Source organism: Balaenoptera ricei, chromosome 2 (genome assembly GCF_028023285.1).
Source record: "Balaenoptera ricei isolate mBalRic1 chromosome 2, mBalRic1.hap2, whole genome shotgun sequence".
NCBI lineage: Eukaryota > Metazoa > Chordata > Mammalia > Artiodactyla > Balaenopteridae > Balaenoptera > Balaenoptera ricei.
The window spans coordinates 37,032,318-37,058,388 of NC_082640.1; the positions used below are offsets into that span (position 1 = coordinate 37,032,318).

The 26,071-nt window shown below is 45.7% G+C and overlaps 1 protein-coding gene across 3 annotated transcripts in view; it reads right to left on the reverse strand.

Moving 5' to 3' along the window:
- Positions 1 to 17: 17 nt before the first annotated feature.
- The window catches only part of ALPK3 (alpha kinase 3), a 47,439-nt gene continuing 21,385 nt past the window's right edge, over positions 18 to 26,071 (reverse strand). For all 3 annotated transcript variants that reach the window (XM_059912381.1, XM_059912379.1, XM_059912380.1), the window contains 9 exons: positions 10,347 to 12,438; positions 9,549 to 9,696; positions 9,046 to 9,173; positions 8,854 to 8,889; positions 6,360 to 6,640; positions 5,713 to 5,801; positions 4,686 to 4,909; positions 2,299 to 2,347; positions 18 to 1,691 (listed from right to left, as the gene is read on the reverse strand). In XM_059912381.1, the coding sequence (XP_059768364.1) occupies positions 1,346 to 1,691; positions 2,299 to 2,347; positions 4,686 to 4,909; positions 5,713 to 5,801; positions 6,360 to 6,640; positions 8,854 to 8,889; positions 9,046 to 9,173; positions 9,549 to 9,696; positions 10,347 to 12,438 (3,393 nt within the window). In that variant the 3' untranslated portion in view covers positions 18 to 1,345. The remainder of the gene's footprint in view (positions 1,692 to 2,298; positions 2,348 to 4,685; positions 4,910 to 5,712; positions 5,802 to 6,359; positions 6,641 to 8,853; positions 8,890 to 9,045; positions 9,174 to 9,548; positions 9,697 to 10,346; positions 12,439 to 26,071) is intronic.

The following is a 26,071-nucleotide window of genomic DNA, read 5'->3' on the forward strand; positions in this document are numbered from 1 at the left end:
GATAAGGGCGAGCAAGATACACAGTTGCTGCCTTTATTGCATTCCAAGGGGAGCAGGCTAGCTCCAGACCCACCCCATCCCAGGCCTCAAGGAAAGGTTCTCAGGAAGGGCCCAGGGTGCTGGGCCGAGCACAGCAATTCCTTGGGAACCTATATTGAGGCCCAGAGCTGGAGTTCCAGGGTCAAGAGCTAATGGTTAGGGGCAGGGGTCCTAATTCCCAGGCACAGAGACACTCCTCCACCCTGCACATGGGTGGATTGCATTCTTCCTACACCTCCCAGGTGCATACCCTCTGGAGAAGAGTCCCAGCCCTCTATCCCTGGTCAAGAGGGGATGTGAAATTCACTGTGACCCCACCTCCTTTCAGTACGGAGCACAAGGTCCCACAAAGTCAACACCTTCCCTCTGGCCACAGCTGCTGATGCAACCCTCATGCCAGCTCTCACCTCACGGGCAGAAGGCCTGGGAGAAGTAGGGGAGGAGTGTCCTGGGGTGGGCTGAGCGGCCAGAGGGTCTGCTCCTCACCTAGGTATGGTGGGTAGGGTGAGGGTCAGGCTAGGGAAGCCCTTGGGCAGGGGAACAAACAGAACTCAGTGAAAGGCAGGCAACAGGCTGCAATTGGGCTCAAAGCCAGGGATGGGGGACAGGGTGCAAGGGAGCATGGGAAGCAGGTGACTGAGTGCCTGAGTGATGGGGGAAGGAAGAGCATGAACACACATCACCAAAGATCACTGCACAAGGATATGACAGTCTCTGGAAGGGCCCTGAGCCCCATTCGGGCTCAGGGACAGCTTAGTTGCAAGATAAGCTGGGATGAATGAGGCAAAATTACTCGAAGGAAAAGACACCCTGAGAGTCACCAGGCCAGACACTGCAGAGGAAGTCTGGAGCCCTGAGGACAGGGAGGGATCAGGGCCAAGTGAAGGGAAAAGGGTAGGTGCTGGCCTGCGTGCCCCCAGAGTACAACATTCACGGCAGGGCCTGGGGCAAGGGGTTGGTTGCAGAACTCATGCAGAGGACTCAGGGAGCCTCCAGCAGTGGCCAGTGTAAACTTCAAGGAGGGCTAGGCTGCCAGGCCCTGGGAGGTAGGGCCTGGGAGCCGCGGTGACGATGGCACCAGGAGAGGGCACCAGGAGAGGGCACCAGGAGAGGCCACCGGGCAGGGTGTCATGCACCAAGCATCTGATGAGGAGCTGAGTGAGGAGAGGCTGCGGGCAGAGGCCCCGAGTGGTGCCTCCTCAGTGCACCTGCTCCAGTTAGTCCTGTACTGGGAACGTCTCCATCGGTTCAAGCTGCTTCCTTGTTGGTCTGCTGCTGGGTGGAGGCCCCCAGCCTCCTGTGGGGGCTACCGCATGCCCTGGGCCTTGGAGCCTCCATCTTGGATGGGATGCTGTCCCAGTAACTGGGTGGCGACTGCCTCTGAGGCCTGAGGGGTGGCCTTGGAGCTTGGGGCACTCTTCCGGGTGCCCTGGGGACTGGGGGGGCCTTTCCTCTGGGGCTGAGGACTCAGCTGGGGGCCCCTCCTGCCGGCAGATGGACTCTTGGAGCCTTTGGCCTTGGCTTGGGGGTGGGCAGCCTCAGGGCCCTTGAGAGGTTTTAGCCCCAGCATCTCACAGAAGGTGTTGCACTGGTGGGAAGAGGCAAACTGGTCCAGCAGGGCAGGGAAACAGCTCTCCTTGAGGCCTTGGTATCTGCAGCCAAATAGTAAGAGCTGAGTAGGAGTCCCACCCAGAGAGAGAGTCCTTGGGGGACAGACTGTGGGGTGGCCACAGCCAGGGTGTCGTGCCCAAGGTACACCCTACCTTACCTCAGGGTGCTGGGGAGTCCACCTGGGGCCACCTCAGATGGCAGCATCCAAAACCTCAGTTCTAAACTGAGGTCTCATTACACCCTGGCCTGTGGAATTCATCAGGTGGGACATCACTTGATGTGAGGATGATCTGCCTTATTAACATAAATTAGAGCAGACTCCAGCTCACCACTCTACTCACAGGGCCCTGCTTATCTGCACCCTGATGAGCTTTCACAAGTGAGAAGGAAGAGGAGCAGGTACACTGAGAGCCCAGGACTGTAGGTGGTCCTGTGCATGGGCATCAAGAGCTACTGGTCCAGATCTGGGGTCAGGGGCACAGCAGGTGGGGATCAGTGGCCCCTGAGACATTACTACATGGCCACGGGTGCAAGTGGGACTCTTTGGTCACAGGTCTAGCACCTCAGGGATGGAGAACCAGAAGAACTTTGACATTTTACACCCTGAGCAGACTCTCAGAGGGCATTCTGTCCCCAAGAAGCACTCACCCTCGCAGTTTGGTAGCAATCTGCACATCAGTCATTTTCCAGTTAACCCCTGAAAAGAGAGAGAGTGGGGAGTTGATGGCATCCTGGACTGGTTCTAGGGCCCCCATATCTCCAAGATGGATATCACTTTAGATGGGAACTTGCCAGATTGCAGGGCACATCTTCAGGTACCCTCTCATTGGGCATCACCCTGGCCTGTCTCATGGGCAGTGTGGGTATCTTTGTATTATTAGTAGTAATAATATTCCCATTTTCACAGGTGAGGAGATAGGCTCAAAGTTAAGTGACTGCAGCAAAGTCACATTTATTCATTCATTTAATAATTGAACACTGTCTGTGTGCAATGACCACCGTGAATCAAAGTTCAGTCTTTCTTACTCCTAGATCCAAAAGTCTTCCAGCTGTGCAATCCTGCCTCTACTGGATGAGATTAGGTCACAAACTGAGCTGGCCTCTGGCTTTGAGCTAAAACTTTCTCCTTCCTCATAACAGATTAGCCCATCTGGGCAAGAGGGAGAAGGTGGAAATGTGAAGGTATTTCAGGGCTGGGCCAGCAGAAACGTTAACACTGGATAAGACTGACTTCCACCTACTCATAAAGGCAGGAAGCAAGCACTTCAAGAAGCTCAGATGGGCTCCTAGGTTATGACAGCCTTGAAGAACAGATCCAGGCAAGTGGTGACAAAGGAGACATTTCCCACCCTGGCCAGGCCACCCCAGCATCTTAGCATTCATGCGTCAGGCCTGTGACTCTCCTTCCCTGTTTGTACACTGTCCGGTTGCCTTCCTCCAGGAACCTACCTCTCACTAACAGGCCTGAGTACCCGTGGATGATAGAGTGGCACAAATGTGGGCTTGAGAACCAGGCACACCTGGATTTACATTTCAGCTCTGTCACTTTGGAGCTGTGTGTGCTTGGCCAGTCACTTATTATCTCTAATCCTCGACAGTAAAAGTAGGGATAATGCTGCCCATCTTGAAGGGGAATTGAGAAGATCACAGTATGTGTAGGACTATAACTTAGTGTCTGAAACACAGTAGTTATGCAATAAATATTAATTTCTTTGTCATTTCTCTTTCAGCATTTATCACATTCCATTTTGCATTATAATAATGGTGATCCCTTACACTTGCACAGAATTTTGGTTTGCAGAGGGCTTTCACAAATACAGTCTCATTTAATCTTCTTAACAAGTCTGAGAGATAGGCAGGGAAGATATGATTATTCTTAGAGAGGGAAAGGAAACGGAAGCTCAGAGAGATTAAATGATCTAACCCGTCTGAGCTTTTCTTCTCTGTAAAACACAGACCCAGCTAGAAAATGATGAGACCTAGGCTTGAATTTCTTTGACTCTCAAGTCTTTCTACTATATTATGTTATCATCTCATTGTAAAAATTAGTATACTTATCATAGCTTCTTGAGGACAATGGCTATTCCTAATTCACCTTTTTATCTTCCCAATATTTAGTAATGTTGGAAGGAAGGAAGGAAGGAAGGAAAGAAAAATTTATGAGTTAACAAATAGAGTGAATGATAATGGTTTAATGTGTTACTAGCCCCCCTCCCTTCAATATATAGAGTTGTATATACAATATTTATTGTATTAATATTTATTCTTTAACCCCAGTGCAAAGCACATTTAAGCCAGTTTTCTATCTCTGGCCCTTGGTTTTCTCACTTATTTACATCAGGGATAAAATGTAATAGTGTGTGATATTCCCAGCATTCCAGTCGTCTCACTGTAGAGAGAATTTTATCTTTTCCTCTCCCCTGCCCTGTCTGGTTACAGAGAGTAGGCCTGGAAAGGAGTGGTCAAAGAAGGAAGGAGAATTCATGCTTGCTGGCCTTCCTTTGTTGGGGAGAATCTGAGTAATGGGAGAAATAGAAATAAACTAAAAAGAAGCAAGAGAGACTAAGTTTGTTTACATAATAAAAAGCTACCAAAGACAGAGGGGGGAGCGGGGAAGGAGGAGACTGCAAAGCTATGTGTGCGGGGATGGAAGAGAGAGTTTAGGAAGTTGGAGAGTAAGAAAGTTCAGAGCAGAGCTGCAGGGAAGAAGGAAAGGGAGATTTTGGAAACGCGGTTGTGGGGTTTGAATTAGATCCCATGTAACGGTCTTTGAAGTAAATTCCTTTTTAATTTTAAGTGAAGCCTGGAGTGTACTCCTTTAAATACAACTGCAGTTATAGACTAGGCTCCATGAGGCCCTGATATGTATTAGCGTTGCATACAAAGTGGTTCCCGTCCAATGCACTTTACAAGGTTACTGTGAAAGCAAAGGAGAATACGTGCAAAGTGCGCTGCACACTAGTAAATGAGAACTGTGACCCTGCCCCTCCGCATGCTCTCCTGCACATGTACATGCACACCTCACACCCTCATACCTGCCAAATCGGTGACAAGGAAGCTGCCATTTGTCCACAGATACAGCCAGTGCTGGAAGGTCTGGCATTTCTGCACGGCCTCAGAGCTGCTAGATGCTGCTGGAGCCGCAGCAAAGCCCCATTCCCGGGAACAGTAAGACTCCATGGGCTTGCCCAGGTCCTCCTCCAGGGTAGCATATGGGATATTGTTTGCAGGCCGGTAGATCAGATACAGTGGGATGATCCTAAACACAGTGTCACCCTGCAGTGAGCAGGAAGTATGGCCCCAGAGAGCTCCTCCCTCCACCTCAATTCTACACTCTTGGATCCAAAAGGAAGGCCCTTCCAAGAACAGAACTCTCAGCTCTGAGCCTGAAGGACAGCAAGGAAGGGGGGTTCCACCCTGAGTTCAGGAAAGGAAATGGAGGCCTCCTCCATTCTCTGAGGTCAGTGGGATTAGAACTGAACCCTGCTATAGCCCCAGGAGGCCTCTGTGCTTGAGTGAGGGACTAAGACCTGTATGTGCCAAACAGAAAGGAATACCCCTGAGAGGATTCAACCAGACTGTGCTCAATGCCAGCTAGACCCTAATACTCAAGAGTTGAAGTTCCAAGTCTCAAAATGAAAACAATTTCCATGTGTAGCTGACTCCTACAAAAATCCACACTGACCCTGCCCACCTACCACATTAGAATCCTGACCAGTTTGCCTGGAAGCTTTAGCCTACCCCATCACCTTCAGAGAGGCCCAGAACCTGCTGTGCCCAAACTCTGCAATCAGCAAAAACTGGGCAAAGGAGTGGGGAATTAGGGTGGGTGGGAGGAGACTGAAGACCAGAGCAGAAGCTCTTCTAAAGTGGGCAGTGAATCTTGAGGTCTTTATTTCTAGATTTTGTGGAACCATTGAACTGAGCATGGGGTTAGCTGGGGGCCCATTTGCACATGGCCATTACTCAGAAGGCCCCCAGGAGGCTGTGAAATCATGGTTCTCTGCAGAAGCTCAAGTCAACAGGTCTGCACACTGCACGGCCCCCTCCCTGTGCACTTACTCAGGCACGTCCCCAAAGCCAGGTGCAGCCCGGGCTTCAGCCGCAAAGATTTTGCAGTACTCTCGACTCATGTTCTGGATCTTGCACCCCTGTGGATTGAAGGGAACCAACTCTGATCAGCAAGGAAGCATCCCGGTTCTCTATGTGCCTGGCTCTTAGTGGGAAGGCCATCTGCTAGAGGCTGCAGGGAGGATTCCAGCCCTGGGGGAGGTGGGGTTCATTCCTACCCTCCTCCCTACTCTGCACCTCATTTTTCTCATTTGTAAAACAAGAGGCTTTGGACTTGTTTTCAAAGTGGTTTCCAAAGTGTGTTTCCTGGAGCCCTAGTGATAGATGGCAATGCCCCAGGGGCCACACTTCGGGAGAGCAAGGTACCGACCCCGCCCACAGTCACTCCCCTTTTAACTCCCAAATAAGGCTTCTGTGAAAGATATCTTTGAGGGCAGTGAAGAAAGTTTTCTGCTGAAAAATACAGTTTGAAAACTATGGCCCCAAAGATGTAGCCTGGACTACATCTCAGGCTCTCGTCGAGGTAAAGTTGAGACTAAGGTGGCTTCCTCCTCCATACTGGGCTTCCCAATAGGACCCAGGCTGGGAAGGGGAGGGATGAGAGAGTGGAAGGATGGGGCAGGGGGATGGGACAGTACCTGGATGGTGACGTCATAGTTTCTGCCCAGGAGAGAAGTCTCACTGCTGGGCCCAAACACAAGCAGGCTGGACACCTTGATGATGCACGTGAGGCCTGACTCGAAGATGGGTTCCAGCCCGTAGATGACCTTGGCCTGGGAGGCCTTCCGAAGGCCACACCCGTGTCCACTCCCTCGTAGCTCCTCGCTCACCAGGCGCCCAAAGAGCTTGTCCCCCCAGCAGCCAGAGTCAGCCAGACCCTTAGCAAACACCATGGGGGTCATCTCAATCTCTTCTCCAACTGAAGGGGAACAGGAGAAATGTGGAAAACTAGAAGCTCCCCACTGACTGCTGTGGGACCCATAGCACCCCACCACTCTGTCCATGACTACTCTTTGGGTGTGCACTGGGGGGGGGGCCTATGGACTATGACCTCCTGAGGGCAGACACTGTATCTGGTAAAACCGCCATCATTCAACAGTGCTCATGTGTGCACAGAGCAAGGGCTCAGCCAGTGTCTGTGGAAGGCCGGGGTTTTCTGAGGAAGCAGCAATCAATACAGAGTATCAGAATTACTTTGTTTTAGAATTCAGTGTTTTGATCAAATGAATAAATGACTCCATCTCAACCAACATGTTTGACTGAAACAAAAAGTTTGTGAGACAAATCCAGTAGCAGTAGCTCAAATTGGGATCACTAAATACCATTTTCCACTAAAAGGAACCAGAACTCCCTAAAGAAATGGTTGATTCCAGGTCTAGGGCAGGAAGTGTCCTAGACTGACCTGAAACATCTCTGGACCATAAAGCAAGTAAGGTATCATAAACAATTGGCAACTTGTCAGAAAGACACAAGAGCCAACCTGAAGAGGCTTCTACTGGCAAAAAATGAGACAATCTTACCAACAACAACAAGAGCAAAATAATTGCAAAGTATTGAACATTCAAATGTGTTAAAAATCCATACTTTCATAATTATAAGTTAAAAAAAACCTTCCCTCTGGAAAAAAAAACCCTCATTCATGACCTTTGGAGGATGTTAGGGCACCAACTCATTATTCTGAAATCTAATAAGAGCAAGGAGGAAAAGAAAGTATTTTTTCCTTCATTTTCTGTTGGACCTATATGTATCAGGATTACCAAATAACCATTTCTTCTTTTCCAAAAGATTTCAGCTAATGAATAAAGAAGAAATGACAGAATTAAAATACTCCATGTTGCAAACCTTAACGAAATAAAGGACTTAGGTGATAATCAGTGACTGCTAAAACCCCTAGATGATGACAGGGGTTGTATCAGATACCGTTTTTTAAAGTTTAAAAGGGATAGATCAGGCAGAAAACACCTGAATGAACCCAGTGATCACTCTTAACATTACTAAAACAATCAGACATCACATGCCTCCAGATAGGATGCAAAAGGAAATACACAGCACACCTGTGAAATGTTCACACAACCCAAAATTTGCACCTGAATTGGAGCAAGCATCTCAAGCTAATTACCAGTTTAGAGGAAGCACATCAATGAAGCAACATGTTAAATGGTGATATAATCAACAAAATCCAAAATGTAAGAAATTCTTCAACAAATAAATGGCAAGGGGGGAAAACAAATGAGGGAGGAGGAACTATTATACATTTGATAGATTTAAGGGATTATATTAGCCAAAAGCACTGAGTGGTTCCTAATTCAAATAAACCAACACTTATGAGAAAGTTGGGAAACTCTGATTGGATATTTGATGATAATAAAGTATTATTACTAAGTTTTTAGGCTTTTTTAGTTTTTAGGTGAGGTTATATTTGATATTGATTAAATTTGACTTGATAACTGAACAAAAGGCACTAGTTGAATGAATGAGTAAATAAGTGAATGAAGGAAGGAATTAATGTATTAGTTGGCAAATGAAGCTCTAGAAACCTTTCCATCACCAGCCACCTTCACGGTCCTAATCCTTAGTGTGTCTTTTGCAGGAGCAATACATCTCTTCCCCTAATATCTGAGCCTTTAAAATGCTTATCAAACTTTGGGGTGTATCACAATCACCAGGGCATCTACTGACATGCAATTGTGTTAGGTCCTACCCCAGAGATTGTGATTAAGAGTATCTGCAGTAGGGCTCAAGTAACTGCATTTTCAGCAAGCTCCCTGTGTGAATCGAATGCAGGAGTCCACAGACCACTGTGAGAAACTCCGGGGAGGGAGCTGGCAGGGTGAGAAGTACCCTGGTGCCCAGTCCTGCTCTTGATCAAGGGCTCTGACATGGGCAAAGGGCACAGGCTGAATGAACTCCTTGTAGGACGTCCCCTTAGCCACTTCCTCCCCCCTCATCTTCTGAAACAGCTGTCCCCCCCCATCCTCCTCCACAAACCATATCCTAAACTAGGAGGCAAAGGGTAGCTGTATGTGGAGATAAACATGGCATTTAGAACAGATTCCAAGTCTTTAAAGAAGCCCCTGCAGATAGCAGGGTAGGGACACAGGCCCACCCATTCCTCCCCCTGAGGGGCACTACCTTGACCTTCTTCTCTGGAGATGAATCCTGACAGCACTGTGTGGAGAAAGAGAAGAGAAAGCCGCTATCCTCAGGCAGGTCTGCCCAGAGAGAGCTCCACCTCTGCAAAGAGGACTGTTCCCCGCCACCCCCCCCCAACCCAGTGGGGGCCAGGCAGAGACCCCAGGGAGGGGGGGCAGAGCTCACACTCACCCTCGGGGCTGAGGCAGAAGTCAGTGGAGGCCGAGCCGTGCTCATTGTGGATGGTGCATCGATACATACCACAGTCTACGGGGGACGCCTGCACGATGGCCAGGGCCGCTGGCCCTTCATCCCCTGCACTGCAGAGAGGAGACCCTCTCCGTGAGGCCATCACCATGGCACAGCCCAGGGCCAGCCTGCGGTCCTGAGGCTTCGCAGACCCCGCTCTCAGAGAATGCTGTGAGCCCTGTCTCTGAGAGCTCTGGGAAGAGCTGGGCCTGCATCACACAGGTCAGGACTGCACTAGCTGTGTGACTTTGGGCAAGTGACTTAATACCTCTGAGCCCCAATGTTCTCCTCTTCACTATGGGAATACTAGAATCTCCCTCATAGGGATCTTGTGAGGATTAAATGAGGAGGTAGATCCAAAGTGCTGGGACAATGCCCCCCACAGTATTGCTGCTGTAATTTATTAGGGAGCCAGGTCAGGTGGAGGTGGTACCCAGCTGGCTTACCTCCTGCCCACCTCGCCCACTGGGCGCTGATCCTTGGCCCATGTCAAGACTGAGTCACTAAGAATGTTGAAAAACTGGCACCAGAGCTTCAGGCTGCCCGAGGCATCAGGAAACTGCTCCACCCGAATCTTCCGGATCACCTGTGGGGCTGGAAGCAGGGGCACAGTTGAGAGGAACAAACCACTTCCCCTCCATCGTGTGCCCTCTCTGGCCCTACCCCTGCTTCCCAGGGTGTCCTTGGTGGCACAGGCTGAGAGAAAACGGGATTAAGCCTCCACACAGCCCTCACTTGGGTCCCACCTGTATCTCTGAGGCTTTTGCCCTGACTTCAAAGCACACATCTTAGCTAGAAAGAACATGGTATGGCACCTCCACTCCAGGCCAGGGAGAGCCTCACAGCTGAGGCCGCAGACAGCAGTCAAGAGAGGAACTTCAGTTTGCAGCCTAGGCTCCTAAACCTAGGACCCTGCGTTTGAATCCTGTCCATACCACTCTGTACTCGAGGGACAAGTCTGCAAAGAGGCGATTATGGTGGTGATGATGATGATAGAGCTAGGATACTACTGAAGCCAGGCCCTGTGCTGAGTACTTGATTTATTCTATCCCATGTAACCCTCACAATGTTACAAAGTTGGTACTATTTCCAACTCCAAGTGGCCTTTCTGATTCCAAAGCCTGTGGGATTATTACGTAAGAATACCCTTTACAGAGGTACGCTAAACCTCTAGCAGGCAGGGTTACCCCAGCAGGGCCCTGTTGCGGGCAGCCCGCTCCTGTGAAGCCGTACCTGTCGCTCACCTTTTAGCAGGTCTTTGGCTCTCCTTGGCTTGGCCGGAGTGCCCTGCTTGCCTTCCTCCAGGGCCAGCTCTGCTTCCAGGTCGCTGGCTCTGGGGCTGGAGCCCAGGGTTCCTGCTGCCGTCCCCTCCTCTGCCCGCGGCACCTCCAGCATGCCTGCCTTTCTGCCCTGAGTAGGGGAGCGTTTCTCCCGCCCTGGACTCCCCGGGGGCCCAGGTGCAAGACCCTTCCGGGGCCCCCGGGGGGAACCCAAGGGGCTCTCCCTTTCTTCGGGCTTGGTTGGCTCCCCGTCTCCTGCTGCTCTGACCTTAGGGAGAAACCTCTTCCTCCGGGCCCCCAGAGCCAGTTCCTCGGGCGTAGCTGCGGGGAGATCTGTCAGAGCTTCCCCTGGGATCTCCTCCTCTCGGAAGGGTTCCTGGGCTCCGCTCTCTGCTGACAGCAGTCCCTGCCCAGGGGCTGCCTGCCCACCCACCCCCACCAGCGCCCCACCCATGCCGCTCTCCTGGGAGGTCGGCAGGAGGCCAGGCCCCTCAAGAGAAACCTCTCCCTCACCCTCACTGGATCCTCCTGAGGTCAGCCCAGGGCCTTCCTCCTCACCTACCACGATGGCAGGGATAGAGAGGGGGCTGGGGCCAGGGCACCGGGCAGCAGCCAGGGCCTGACGGCCAACCTGCACCTCGCGGTCCAGGAGGCCGGTGAGGCGGCGGGAGGTACAGGGGCTCAGCAGCAGGGTCTGCGCGCTCTGCACCAAATGGTTGTTCTCCACATGCTCCAGGATGCGCCGTGACGTCCGGGGACTCAGACCGGCCACTTCCACGGTGGGGGCCAGATAGGGTGAGGGTGCCTGATCCCCAGCGGCAGCTTCCCCCTGGGCCCTGGGGCCCCTGCCACTCGTCTCTGAGCTGGACAGCTTCAGCAGCAGGAGCAAGTAGCTCTTCAGGGAGTCTATGAGGCCAGGGTCACAGGTCCGGGAGCCTGAAGTCCTCCCTTCCACACCGGGCACCTTGGCGCAGGCCCCCTCAGCGTCTGCTGCCCTGGTTCCTGGCGGGTGACTCCGGCTGGGGGTGCCCGGCCCCAGGTGCAGTGGGGGGGCAGAACTCAGCGAGGCCTGGTCCCCAGAGGGTAGGAAGGCAGCTGTGTTCATGTGCTGAGAAGCCGGGGTGCTGGGCAGCCGCTGCTGTGAGTTATCAGTCAGGCCAGCCCCAGGAAGAGAGGGCAGAGTGGGCACCTGGGGGCTCAGGCCCGCTGGAGGACAGCCACCCAGATCCACAGGCGGCACTTCTCCTGGCTGTTCCTGCTTGGGGCCCTGGGACAGGCCCTCCTCGGGCTTGTCCTTAACTGGACCCGACTGCTCTGGCCCTCGACATCTCTCTCCTCCCACCTGCTCCAAACTGCCCTCAGGAGGCAGCTGTGCCTTGCGCGTGAGGCCCCCCACCAGGGGACCTGGCACAGTTTCCTCACGGTTCCCGGAGGCTGTTCCTGCTGCCTCGTCAGATCTGAGCATAAAATCAGGTTTGTCTGGGACGGAGAACTCTTCTGGGGTCTGTTCAAAGCATTCAATAATCTGAGGGGACCTAGGATCCTCTGAAGGTGGGCGTTTGGGGGCCCTGGACTGTGGGCTGATACCGGTCATGGGCGCCTTCTCTGACCAACATTTCATGGCTGTGGGAATGCTCCCCTCTGACCATGCCCCCTTGTCTTCCTGCACCCTTCTGTCTGCCTGTGTCCTCTCATCTGCCTGGGTCCCCACCTCTCCTCGTGCCATCACGTCCTCCTGGGAATTCCTGCCTGACTCTGACCTCTCACTTTCTTGTGTCACAACATCCACCTGTGTCTTCCTATCTGCCTGTGTCCTCTGGGTGGTTTGTGTTCCGTCTCCCTGCGTCCTCCCATCCACCTGCATCTTCCTATCCACCTCTGTATTCTTCTTGCCTCCAATGTTCTGATCAGAAGATGCTCTCCTGTCCTCCTGGGTTTCTGTGTCCATGGGCTCAATGATGTCCTGACTTCTGGAGGTGCTGCAACCAGCAGAGACTGTATCAGAGCTGCTGCTGGCCAATGTGGTAGGAGCCATGGTTGCCTGGGACTCCTGGACCTGAGAACACACAGACAGAAGCAAGAACTTAACTACACGTGCCTTAGGATCTCTTTCCAATCCAATATCCCAGCCTCCTCTGACCTCATCCGGAACTGCCATGATGAGAATCCTGCCACCTGGTTTCTCAGGCCGGTGCCACCTGGTTTCTCAGGCCTGCTAGGGGTGACAGAGTCCCAAGCCCACCCACCCAATCCCTGATCCCAGAATCTAGACCAGGGAATACCCAGAATCCAGGTCTAGCTCTGGCCCTCCCCATCTCTCCCTGAAGAAATTTTGCCTCTCCTGACAGCCCCTGATCACGTGCTACCCCACCCCTCAACCCTGCCATTCGGAGGAGAGTGTCCTCTCCCCGGGGCTTCCGAGCAGTCAATCTGTCCCTCTCTTGTGGCACTAACTGCCCTGGATAGAATTAGGGGTGAAGTGGGAGAGTGCCAAAGGGTCTCCTTCACAGCATCAGGGACAGCATCGTTATTAATGCTGAGTGAGTGGTAATTACACAATGCCATCCAGAGAGGGTTAAAGTCATTATGAATGACACCTGTGCCAGGAGATCCATGAAACATTATAACGTTACCCTTCTGAACACCCGCTATTTGCAAAACACTATGCTAGGCCCCTATTTATCACATATGTATTACCTCACTCCTCACAACAATATCAAATAGTTGCAAGAATCATCTCTATTTTAGAGATAAGAACACTGATGGTCAAAGAAGGAATATGGTTTGTCCATTATCAGATAGTAAGCGGTAGAGTTTAGTTTAGAAGCCAGGTGTGTCTAGCTTCAAATCTCATGTTCTTTGTTGTTATACTATATGGTCACACATTTAAATATAATTAAAGGACCTTCTATCTAAACATACTGGCATAAAACAGTAAATTGCCTCTTTTCCTGTTGGATATAATCAAAACCAACTAAGTAAACAAGAAAAAACAAAGCAAATTCCATTGTTAGTGGAAATGGAGGCTAATAAAACCTACAGTCTCAAAAAAAAAAAAAAAAAATGGGTAAGGATTGCCAAAAGCAGATAGATGAAACTCTGGGAGGTTGCAAGAGCTGTAGGATCACGGAGGACTGGGTGGAAATCAAGCAGAAGACATACAAGGGAGACGTCCAACAGTCAGGAAAAGAACAGTGGAGCAGCCTACCAGAGGCAGATCTCAAAAAACATGAGCAAAAATACACGAAAATTGCTAAGAAAATAGATTTTGAACATACAAGAACTTAAGGAATAGTGTTCCATGGTCCTCGAGGAAACTACTGGAGAACAAACTTTGGTCAACCAAAAGATGACTGGGGAAACCACAGCAAAAGAATTGATGGTGAACACTGAACATATATTTAACCATAGAACCAAGACTAAAACCAAAAATGTTTAGAGTGGCAGATCAGAATGTCAGTGTTTATGCCCTGACAATGCAGAAACGATACAACTAGCACAGAAGGGGAAAGGGGAAGAAGATGACAAGTGGAGTTAAGTGCCTTAATTGTATCACTTATACAAGCCAGGAATCAAAGGCATGACTCAAAGCTGAAAACCCAGGTAACAGAAATACAGCATATTCAACTATACAAAGATAGTCACTTAGAAATAAAACTTTGGGATAATAGGAGATAGAAAATGAAAGGGAAAAAAGGTAGGGAGGAAGTGGAAACACGATCACTGCTCATCATAAAAAAGTAAAACACACTGACTAAACAGATAAAATTATGGATGATATTACATAACATTTAAATTATAAATTACTACGTACAAATATTTCTAAGTATCAGAAGAACCACACACAAAACCAAAGCAAACAGAACGTATGAGACCTTAATATGTATTTAATTAAATTATATTTAAATTAAGTATAGAACTTAAAGTTACTTTACTGCATATGGAATTCTGAATGAATGGTATGAATACGAAAAAAATAGAAGAGTTTGGTGAATAACAGGAGCCATCAAATGTAAGTCTGACTGACCGAAGAATGTTAGTAAAAACGCTCCTCCAACTTCTCTGAGAACCAGTAAGACACGAACAGACAAAAACACCTTGGAGCTGGGCTTCCCTGGTGGTGCAGTGGTCAAGAATCTGCCTGCCAATGCAGGGGACACGGGTTCGAGCCCTGGCCCGGGAAGATCCCACATGCCACGGAGCAACTAAGCCCATGCGCCACAACTACTGAGCCTGCGTGCCACAACTACTGAAGCCTGCGCGCCTAGAGCCCCAGCTCCACAAGAGAAGCTACCACAATGAGAAGCCCATGCACCGCGACAAAGAGTAGCACCCACTCACTGCAACTAGAGAAAGCCTGCGTGCCGCAACAAAGACCCAACGCAGCCAAAAATAAATAAATTAAAAATAATAATACAAAAATAAAAAAATAAAAAATAAATCTGATTGTGACACTCCCCTCCTTAAAAGCCTCTCAGCAGCTTATCATCACTTACAGGCTAAAGCCTAAAAGTCCTAGCCTAAAAGAGCAAAAAGTTTAAGAATACTCCCTGCCCGGCAGGGTATGGGGAAACAGGCATCAGCGCAGCCTCTATGGATAGTAATTTGGCATTATCTAGTAAAACTAAAAATACTTATATTCTTTGGCTCAACAGTTCCACTCCTGGGAATTTAGCCTATAGATATACTTTCATGTGCAAATTGACATATATACAAGGATACTCATTGCAGCATAGTTTATAATAGCAAAAGACTAGAAATTACCTAAATTACATCAATACAGGATTGATCCAATGAATTATGGTACATCCACACCCCAAATAAATAAAATAAATACCCAAATAAAAAAGCAAGGTATAGGACAGAAAGTATCATATGCCACCTTTATGTGGAAAATACAGAGACACATATTTGTAAATGTACAGAAGATAGCTCTGGAAGGATGCCCAAGATACCAGTTATGGCAACTTATTTCAGGAAGAGGGACGGGGTGGTGGCGGTAGGGAAAGGGTGAAGATTTAATATTCTCTAAATACTTTTTATACTTTTTGGATTTTATACCATGTGCCTATGACACATATTTAACAAAATCCAATTAAGAATGAAAATGAATAAGTAAATAGACCCTTGTGTGATCAGTGAGGCCTGTCCTTCAGCAGGGGACCCAGGTCTGTCTCTCCAGGCTCATCTCTTGGGTCACTCCATCCCACAACACTAACGTACCATGCTGATTACTGTGCTATTTTATAACCACTTTGTTTTTTCTCTGCTGGACATTCTCAGCCTTCTCATTGCTCACCTGGAGAATTCCTTCCTTTCCCTGAAGACCTCACTCAGGTTTCTTCTCATTTTAGAAGATTTCTGAGTTCCCTTCTCCACCCCAAAAAAACGTAAGTGTCTTCTTATCCTATGTATCCATGGCAAATGTACCTAATTCTATTATTATACCCTCATTCTCTGTGGCAGTTATGCATATATCACCTGCTAATCTGTGAACTCTTCCCTTTCAAAGAGGGCCCAGCACAGGCCCAGGGTTAGACTTGGTGTGCAATAACTATAAAGACTGACCTCTCTAAACACTATGGGGGGCGGGGGTGTGTGTCTGCATCTGGAACTGTATGGAGAAGTGAGGAGGAATGTCATGTATTTCTTAAAAATAAAAAACTGTGTGAGCTGGGGTGAACCTATCTGGTTCTCTGTGGGCTTTTTCATTACAAAGAACATTAGCAGTTTTAATTTGCCATCCTGTCTTTCTGTCTTCTCTGTAAAATTTTTGAGATTAAGGAACCAGTCTGAATCCCTTTGCATCCTTCACAGACAGAGGCACATAGGAGGTTCACAGGAATGAACCACTGAATGGCAAGTACTATGGCTTGTGACACCCTAAGAGGAGAGAGTGCTGGTTTGGGGAAGCAGGATACAAAGTCAGGGGCTTAACAGGGATGGAGCAGGGCATTGTCAAGGACCTGGAATCTACTTCCTTGATGAAACCCAGACCCAGGGCTCATACTGAGGCTTCATCATCTTTAAATGTTTGGTATAATTTTCCAGTGAAACCATGTGGCCCTAAAGATTTTGGGGAGGAGATTTAAAACTACAAATTCAATTTCCTTAACAGTCATAGCATTATTCAAATTATCTTGTTTCATTTTTACATGAGTTTTGGTAGTTTTTTTTTTTTAAGAATTGTTCTATTTCATCTAAGTTGTTGAACTTGTGAGTGCATTTTTTTTCATAATAGTCCTTTATTATCCTTTTAATGCTTGCAGGGTCACTAGTGATATCTCCTTTCATTTATTTTTTTTAAAGAGCTTTATTGAGGTATAATTGACAAAACAGTATACATTTAAAGTGTACAACTTGGTGTTTTGATATATCTATATACTGTGAAATGATCACCACAATCAAGCTCCTCTTTTGTTCTGAATACAGGTAATTTGTGTCTTCTCTTATTTTTTTTTCTTTGTGAGTCTTGCTAGAGGCTTATCAATATTATTGATCTTTTCAAATAGCAAGATTTTGGTTTAATTTTTTTCCATAGTTTTTCTGTTTTCAATTTCATTTTTTGCTCTTTTCTTTATTATTTTTCCCTTCCTTCTGCTTGCTTTGGGTTAGTTTTGTTCTTCCTTTTCTAGTTTCTCAATATGAGAGCTTAGAGTATTGATTTCAGACCTTCTTTTCTAGTATAAATATTTAATGCTATAAATTTTCCTCAAGACACTGATTTAGCAGCATCTAAAATTTTGATATGTTGTACTTTCACTTTCATTCAGTTCAAAATATTTCCCAATTGACCTTAAGACCTTCCTCTCTGACCCATAAAAGTGTGATATTTAATTTAAAAGTGTTTGGAGATTTTCCTATTATCCTCTGTCACTGATTTCTAGTTTAATTTCATTTTTGTCAGAGAACATACTTTGTATTATTTCAAATATTTTATATTTGTTAAGGTTTGTTTATGACCCAGGATATGATCTATTCTAGTGAATGTTTTATATGCACTTGAAACAAATAAGTATTCTGCTGTTGTTATGTGGAGTATGCTATGTGTCTATTAGATCCAGTTAGTTGATAAAGCTATTCAGTTCTTTTCTATTCTTACTGATTTTCTGTTTACTAGTTCAATTGGTTATTGAGAGGCGTGTTAAAGTCTCCAACTATAATTATTGATTTGTCTATTTCTCCTTTCAGTTCTGCCAGTTTTTCTTCATGTATTTTGAAGCTCTGTTGTTAGGGGCAAACTCATTTTCATTTTCTTGAATTGATTCTTTTATCATTATGTACTTCACTATTTTTCCCTGGTAATTTTCTTTGCTCTGAAGTCTGCTTTGTCTGATATTAATATGGTCAGTCCAGTTTTCAGTTGATTAGTGTTTGCATTGTATATATTTTCTATTATTTTACTTTTAACCTACCTATATCATTGGAATTGAAGTCAATTTCTTTTAAAAAGCATAGAGTTGGGAATTTTTTTTGATCCAGTCTCACAATCTCTTTTACTTCATGTGTTTAGACCACTTATATTTAATATAATTATTTATACGTTTGAACTTACATCAATTATTTTATTATTTGTTTTCTATTTGTTCCCTCTGTTATTTCTTCCTGTTTCCCCTTTCCAGTTTTCTTGTAGATTATTTGAAAGTTTTTAGTATTCCACTTTAATTTACATATTGTGATGTTTACTATATTTCTTTGTATTTTAATTATTGTTCTAGGGCTTACAATACATACACTTAACTTCCCACAGTCTACTTAGAGTCAACATCTTACCACTGCAAGTGAAATGTAGTAATCTTACCACCACATAGGTCCCTTTACCCTCTCCCTCTTTATATGTTACATTTACATACATTAAAAACTTTAGCAGACAATGTTATAATCTGTACGTTTTACCTTCAAACATTTTTTAAAGAATTCAAGAAGAGAAGAATAATCTATTATGTTTACCCAGGTATTTACAAGATTCCTTGTATCATTTCCCTTTGTCTGAAAAATTTACTTTAGCAATTCTTTTAGAACAGGTTTGCTAGCAATGCATTCTCTTAGTTTCCCTTTATCTTGGAATGTCTTTATTTCACCTTCAACACTAAAAGATATGTTTGCTGAATGTAGAATTATAGATTGAAAAATATTTTCTTTCAGCAGTTAAAAAATATTATTTCACTTCCTTTTTTAACCTCCATTGTTTCTGATGAGAAATCTGCAGTCATTCGAGTTACTGTTCCCCTATAAATAGTGCGTCATTTTTTCTCTGACTACTTTCAAGATTTTATTGTTGTTGTTGTCTTCAGTTCTCAGCAATTTGACTATGCTGTTCCCTGGCATGGAATTCTGTGGGCGTTACTTATTTGTGGTTTGCTGAACTTCTTGATCTGTAAGTTTGTGGGGGTTTTTTTGCCAAATTTGGGAAGTTTTCAGCCATTATTTCTTCATATATTTTCTCTGCACCACACTCTCTTCTCTCCTTCTGGGTATCCAATGACATGAATGTTAGACATTCTGATATTGCACCACAGATCCTTGAAGCTCTGTTCATGTCTTTTTCTCTCTGTTATTCAGATTGAATACTTTTGATTGACCTATCTTCAAAGTGCACTGACTTTTTCCCTATTGTCCTCATTCTGCTGTTGTGCCCAACAAGCAAGTCTTTTTTATTTCAATTATTTTATTTTTCAGTTCTGAAATGAACAATTTGTTCTTTATATCTTGTATTTCTTTGCCAAGACTTTCTATCTTTCCACTTATTTCCAGAGTGTTCAACCTTACTTTTTGTCACTGCTTTAAAGTCAGATAATTCCAACATATCTGCCATCTTGACATTGGCATTCTTTAACTGCCTTTTCCCATGCAAGTTGAGATTTTCCCATATGCCAAATAATACTTATTATATCTGGCACATTTTGAATATTATGAGATTCTGGTTTCTTGTATAAATCCTATAGAGAATGTTAATATTTTTGTCTGAGCAGACAATCTACTTGGTTGTGTTCAGGCTGCAAGTTCCATTCAACATTCTGAGGTTGTAGTTTCAATGTCAGGTCCATTTTCAAAGTCTTTGCAGTGCTATTCAGATCTGTCCTGTGTGTGTGCCACCCAGTGGCCAGTCTGGGACTTGGATGATGGTCTCTTAGTTCCTTTTGATACAATGTTCAGAACCAGATCCATGCATGAACAGCTTGAGAATAAGCCCAGGAATTTATAAACAGCTTATAAAGTCACTTTCCCAAACTTCTTCCTGTGCATGATCTACCCTTTACTTTCGGGGTCCTTAGGATTCCCTTTTCCAGTCCTCCCTCAAAGTTTTAGACCCCTGTGGCCTCTGCTACTGTCACTACCAGGAGATTCCTCTCCTATTCCTCAAGCCTGTTCAAAAGGGCTTCTCCTAAAGCTCTCTCTGTTCATCCTGATGCTTATTTCTGAGTTTCTGATTGCATTAAGACCAGGCCAGGGAATACTAGATTTTTTTAAGGGTAAATACTGCTGAATCAGTGGTACTTAATTCTGGTCTTATTCCTCAGTCTGTCTGCTACTATTTGCTTATCAAAGTCATCAAGTAGCTGCACCATGCATTTGGCCCAAGTTTTTAGTTGCATTCAGTGGAAGATACAGGGTGGATGGTGTTTACTCCATCTTATCCAGAACTGGAACTATCATAACCGCGATAACTAATTTAACATTCGTTACTGTATTTTCTAGTTCTGGATTTCTAGTTGGTTCATTTTAAAGTCTTTGCCACTTTTTATAGTTTCTAGTTCTCTGCTGAAATCTTCAATCTTGCCTTTTTATCTTCTTGAATATAGAATGTATAGTTTTAGTTTTATAGTTCATGTCTGATAATTCCAAAAGTTGGAATATATTGTCTGCTGGTTTTGCTAGTTCTTTTTCATGTTTCTTTTTTCTTTTTTTTTTTTTTTTGCCACACTGCGCAGCTTGCAGGATCTTAGTTCTCCAACCACGGATTGAACCCAGGGCCACAGCAGTGAAAGTGCTGAGTCCTAACCACTGGACTGCCGGGGAAGTCCCCTTTTTCATGTTTTCCTCTCTTTGTGTGCCTGCTTATCTTCATTTAGGTGCTGAATATTACATTTGAAACATTTTTCAAAAATAATTTGAGGCTTAAGATGATGTTATCATCCTCCAGATGCTTGGGAGCAAGGTATCTTGAACCACCTTAATCTGATTTCAAGGACTGAGATATTTCTTGGTCACCCAGGTAACTCAGAGTTAAGCCTCAATCCCCGTGAGGGTAATTTGCTCTGGTTCCCTTAATCCTATGGTGCAAACCTTCAGGGTTCCCAACCCAAAGACCAGGGGGTTTGCCAGGGCTACCACTCTTGAGACCATGGGCTCCAATTCTGGTCTCCCAAGTCCCTTGAGGCTGTCTACAACACTGCTGAGTCTCTCATTCTCCCCTTCTGGAGTGGCAAACAACCCCAGGACAAAAGCTATGCCAAATGCTGAGCTCACCATTCTGGATTTCCATCTCCTCCCAGATCCTGGGCAAGTGATTCTTCCCTTTGTTAGCTCTCCAGTGCCTTCAAGCAGACATTATTATATTTTGCTCAGCTTTATTAGTTGCCCTCAGTAGGAAAGTTGGTTGGAATTATCTAGCCCAGCATTACTGGAAGTTGATATTCAAAAAATGTTAGTTCTCTCCCCTTTCTGTCTCACTCCCAAGACTGGATGATGTTACAGTTAGTGCTAAACAAACCAAAGCAGAACACAAGACACAGAAGAGAAGAAAAAGTGTTGAGAGGCTTTAAATGCATCTAGGCATTAAGGTTAGGATAGGCAGGGCACTTCCCTGGTGGTCTAGTGGTTGAGACTCTGTGCTTCCAATGCAGGGGGCATGGGTTTGATCCCTGGTCAGGGAACTAAGATCCCATGTGCTGTGCGGTATGGGAAAAAAAAAAAAAAATTTTTTTTAAAGAAACTTTTTAAAAAAATTTAAAAAAGATTAGGACAGGCAGGTGTGCATTCCTACCTACCACCTTACCCTTGCTTCATGCTATTTGTCCTTCCCAGAATGTCTTCCTTCCTCTCTTTAACCTATCTAATTTCTTTTTATCTGGGGATATTATGGGCATTCTTTTATATTAAAAAATTATATTTGATGTTTTTCTACTATGGTATTTACAGTAATAAACCCTATACATGCTGCCAACCAGCCTCTTCCCAGATGCCTTCTCTCGTGACTGCAGACCACCCCACTCTCCGACCCTAGAAACCTACTGCAATAACATTCACCACAGCCTCTTTGCGCTTATGGTTTGGTGCAAGTCTAATCCCCTGGATTCGTTAGATAATTTCTTAAGGCAATGATCATGTCTCTCCTCAAGCCCCCCTCCCTTCAACAGCTCTCAGAAAATACTTATATTCACATAGTCTCTGAAAACCAAAGCACCCTAATTATGCAAGGGGAGTTTCCACATATTGAGATGATCATCCTCAGGACCAGGACGTACAGGATGTAAAGACCTGTGAGGTCTCAAGGCGTTCAGCAGAGCCCTCTCATGTCTATACCACCCACTCTGAGGATTTGGGCAGATGGGGCATTCCACCATATCCCCACGCTCCTGTACCTCAGCTCCAGAGATGTGAGCCAGTCTCAGAGAAGATCTCAGGTTAGGGCACTAAAAAGCAGCCTTTGAGGACACTGAAGGCCAGTTCCCATTCACCAAGTACCTTAGGCAAGATTGCTTCTGCCCAGAGAAAGAGCTCCCTGAATAGCATGGCTGGGCTCAAGGAGACGGTCTCTGGACACTCTTAACAACCCAAGAGGCCACAGTTTTAGCATCTGCTCCTCATCCATATCCAAGATGAAAGCCTAACTTGAGCTGTCAGAGATACCCCTTATTTCCAGGAAAGGAAATCAAGACAGCGTAGGGAAGCAGCAGCAGCATATCCCAGAAGCAGAGGCCTTTAAAATATCTAACGCTAACAAGAGGCATGCTGGACCCATATGGAGAAAACAGAGCTTAAAAAGAAATAAGAGGGAATGTCCAGTGGTTAGGACTCTGCGCTTTCATCGCCAAGGGCCTGGGTTCAATCCCTGGTCAGGGAACTAAGATCCCGCAAGCTGCGCGGTGTGGCCAAACATTTTTTTTAATTTAAAAATAAAAAAAGAAAGAAGAAAGAAGGCTTGAATGATAGAAACAAATACCATGCTCCTGGATGAGAAAGCTAAATATTAAGATATTGATATTTCCAAATTAATTCTTATATGTAAAGATACTTAATGCAGTCTCAATCAAAATACCAATGGTATAGAGACAGAAAGCAGATTAGTGGTTGCCTGGTCGTGGTGGTGGGAACAAGGATTAACTGCAAAAAAGGAACAAGGATCTTTTCAGGGTGATGGAAATGTTTTAAAACCGAATTGTGGTAATGGCTGTACAACTGTGAATTGTGTACATTGGACTGTACATTTTAAATAGGTGACTATTATTGGTGTATAAATTATACCTCGATCAAGCTGTTTAAAAATATAAACCTAACAAATTTTACTAAAAGACCATTCAAAATTCAAATCTGACTAGTCTTCCATGAAAGGATTTAATATGCTTTTGATCTTGTTAAAAATAATTCATCACTTTTTTGAAAATGTAGTTTTTTAAAATGGTGAATATAAGGATACAAGGTAAAAAACAGTGTTATCTGGGAGTTTGGAAAAATTCAAACAATGATTCTAAAGTTTTCCTAGAGGAATAAACAAGAGAGAATAGCTAAAACATGTTTAAAAGAAGTATAAGAGGGTTGCTCTGCCAGAAATGAAAGCTACAACAATTAAAATGAGATCATCCTGGGGCTTCCCTGATGGCGCAGTGGTTGAGAATCTGCCTGCCAATGCAGGGGACACGGGTTCGAGCCCTGGTCTGGGAAGATCCCACATGCCGCGGAGCAGCTAGGCCCGTGAGCCACAATTACTGAGCCTGCGCGTCTGGAGCCTGTGCTCCGCAACAGGAGAGGCCGCGATAGTGAGAGGCCCGCGCACCGCGATTAAGAGTGGCCCCCGCTTGCCGCAACTAGAGAGAGCCCTCGCACAGAAACGAAGACCCAACACAGCCATAAATAAATAAATTAATTAAATTTAAAAAAAAAATGAGATCATCCTGTTGTAAGAATCAACAAACAGATTAATGGATTATGATAGATGTATATATGGGAACTAAAATAGGCTTTAGTGGGTATAAAATTAGTGTATAAAGAAAGAATCACAAACTAATAGGAAAAGGTTAAATTTGGGGGAAATTACTTATTAACCAAAAATTGAGCTAGAGACTGATACTATGCTATACACCCAAATCAATTCCAGATTACTTTAAAAGTCAAATGAAGGAATTCAAACAACAAAAATTATAAAAATACAGATATATATTTAACTAACCTTGGAATAAGGAAGAAAAGCATAAACACTATTGAAGAAATGTTTAAAATATGCATATTGTGGCATCTTACATAACCACTAAAAATGAAGTTTTTCAGATAATTTTTAGGAACCATGAAAAACTGCTCATGAAATAATGAGAAGTAACGAAAGCAGAATATAAAACTGAATCAGAATAACAATGCAAATCAAATTTTAAAATAATAAAATACATACACAGAAAGATTGGTAGATATATCAAGATGTCTTTGGATGGTAGAATTATAGGTGAATTTCTACTTTTTCCTTTCAGTTTTTAGAATTTTCCCCCATATTTTTTACTACGGCCATGTGTTTCTTTCATAATCAAAAAATAAGATTTTTTTTAAAAGATTTGGTAGAATGAGAATATGAAAAACCAATCAAATTCAGCTACTAAAAAGCAACAGCTTCAAAAATACATATAGCTGTTAAATGCATTTTTCACATGTATGATACATTTCACAATTTTTTTAAGTACTAAAAAAAAAAGCCACACAAGCTCTTTGCGGGAACAGCAGAACCTCTACAGACAGCCTCTCCTGTGCCTGCAGTGCCCCAGCCCATTCGTCCCACTTGCGAGAGGCAAGGAGGGCCTTGCCAGGAGGATGCAGCCATTCTGGCTGTGGTATTTCCCCGCCGCTGTGGGCAGAGAAGCCAGATTCACTCACAGACTTGGCCGCCAGCCTGATCTCTTCCCAAATGTGCTCCCTAGGGGCCCATGAGGGCCATCCCTACCATATGCCCTGCTGTCCAGCCTGTGGGCTGTCAGGCATGTGGAGCGGCCCCATCTGGGCTCCTAGGAACTCACCACTCCCGCTGCTGAAATCTCCTGAGACCAGGCGTGAGGGGCTGAGAGTCATGAACAGATTCAGAGAGTCTGGTTTGAGGTTCACCCCACTCCAAAGACCTCTGAACTACCGTCCCCACAGACTAACTCCAGCACCCTCAGCACACACTGAAATAAAACCATCTCCCCTGGCCACCCTTGAAACTGGTCTCTCCCTCCTGCCCCCATGAAAGTTCTCTCTGTGGGAAAAGCAGCCCCTCCCTGTTCTCCACGAAGCATCCTTTTCCCGCTGCCCTCCAGGAGGTACTGCAGCAGCTTGTCCCTCATGTTTCCCTTCACTGTTCCAAGAAGCCGTCTGTCTTCTGCCTTGACCCCTGTGAAACACTGCTTTCAGCTGCTCCTCCTGTCTCCTGGGACCCATGCTCCTGCTTCCTCTGCCCCAAGAAACAATTTCATCTTAGTTCCCGCCAAAATGCTGTCTCCACTTGGGGTTGCCAGATTTAGCAAAGAGAAATACAGGACACCCAGTTAAATTTGAATTTCAGACAAACAACCAATCATTTCTTAGTATAAGTATATCCCATCTATTTTATCCAACCCACCCCCAGTCTTGATACACTTTTTCTTTCTGCCCCGCTATAAAACACTCCTTCTCTCTAAACTCCTGTGAAATACTGCCTGCCCTCTGCCCCTGAAACATGAAACACTGACCAAACGGGATAAACTGTTTCCCTTCTGTTAATCCTCTCAATCCCGCTCCTCTCTTCCCTCTTCCCCTGCCCCCTCCCCCCATCAAACTCCTTAATGCTGCCACCTGGATGCCCCACGCTCCCCCCCCACCCCCGTCTCCACACAAAACCTCTGTCCTCTGTTGGCTACCTGATCCCTAGAAGAATGCCAGCACTCCTGTTCTCAGGGAAAACAGTTTGCCTCTACCTCCCACCACAGTAATGTCTCAGACCTATTGCCGTTTATTTCGTTCTTAGCATGCACCGAGCCCTGGGCCAAGCACTCTGATTCTCACAGCAGCTCTATGAAGTAGGCACTGTTTTTATTAAGGTTTTATGACTTGCCCAAGATTACACAATGTTAAGGATAGTCAGATTTGCACATAGGTATACCTGACTCCGAAATCTTGGATAAAACCCCAGATCAAGTCAGAATTTTCTGGACAGTGGGTATTTTTTAAATCTTCTAATAAGCATCCAGGTCAAGACCCACTGCACACTACAGACCACTCCTCAGCCTCCCCATTCTCTTTCCTCCCCAAAGAACATCCTCTTCCTCCACCCCCCTCCGCGACACAGTCCCCTTGGAAGTGAACTTGCATGTTGTCAGAGGAGATGGTCACAGTCAGGCTGTGCTGCCCACACGCCTGGCATCTGGGGACTGCCTGGGGCGAGGCCCAGGCCTGTGGTCCCCTGCTCCTGGCCAGCACTCCACCTCACCCCACCCCCTGCTATAAATACCCCACTGCTCACTGGCTGCCGA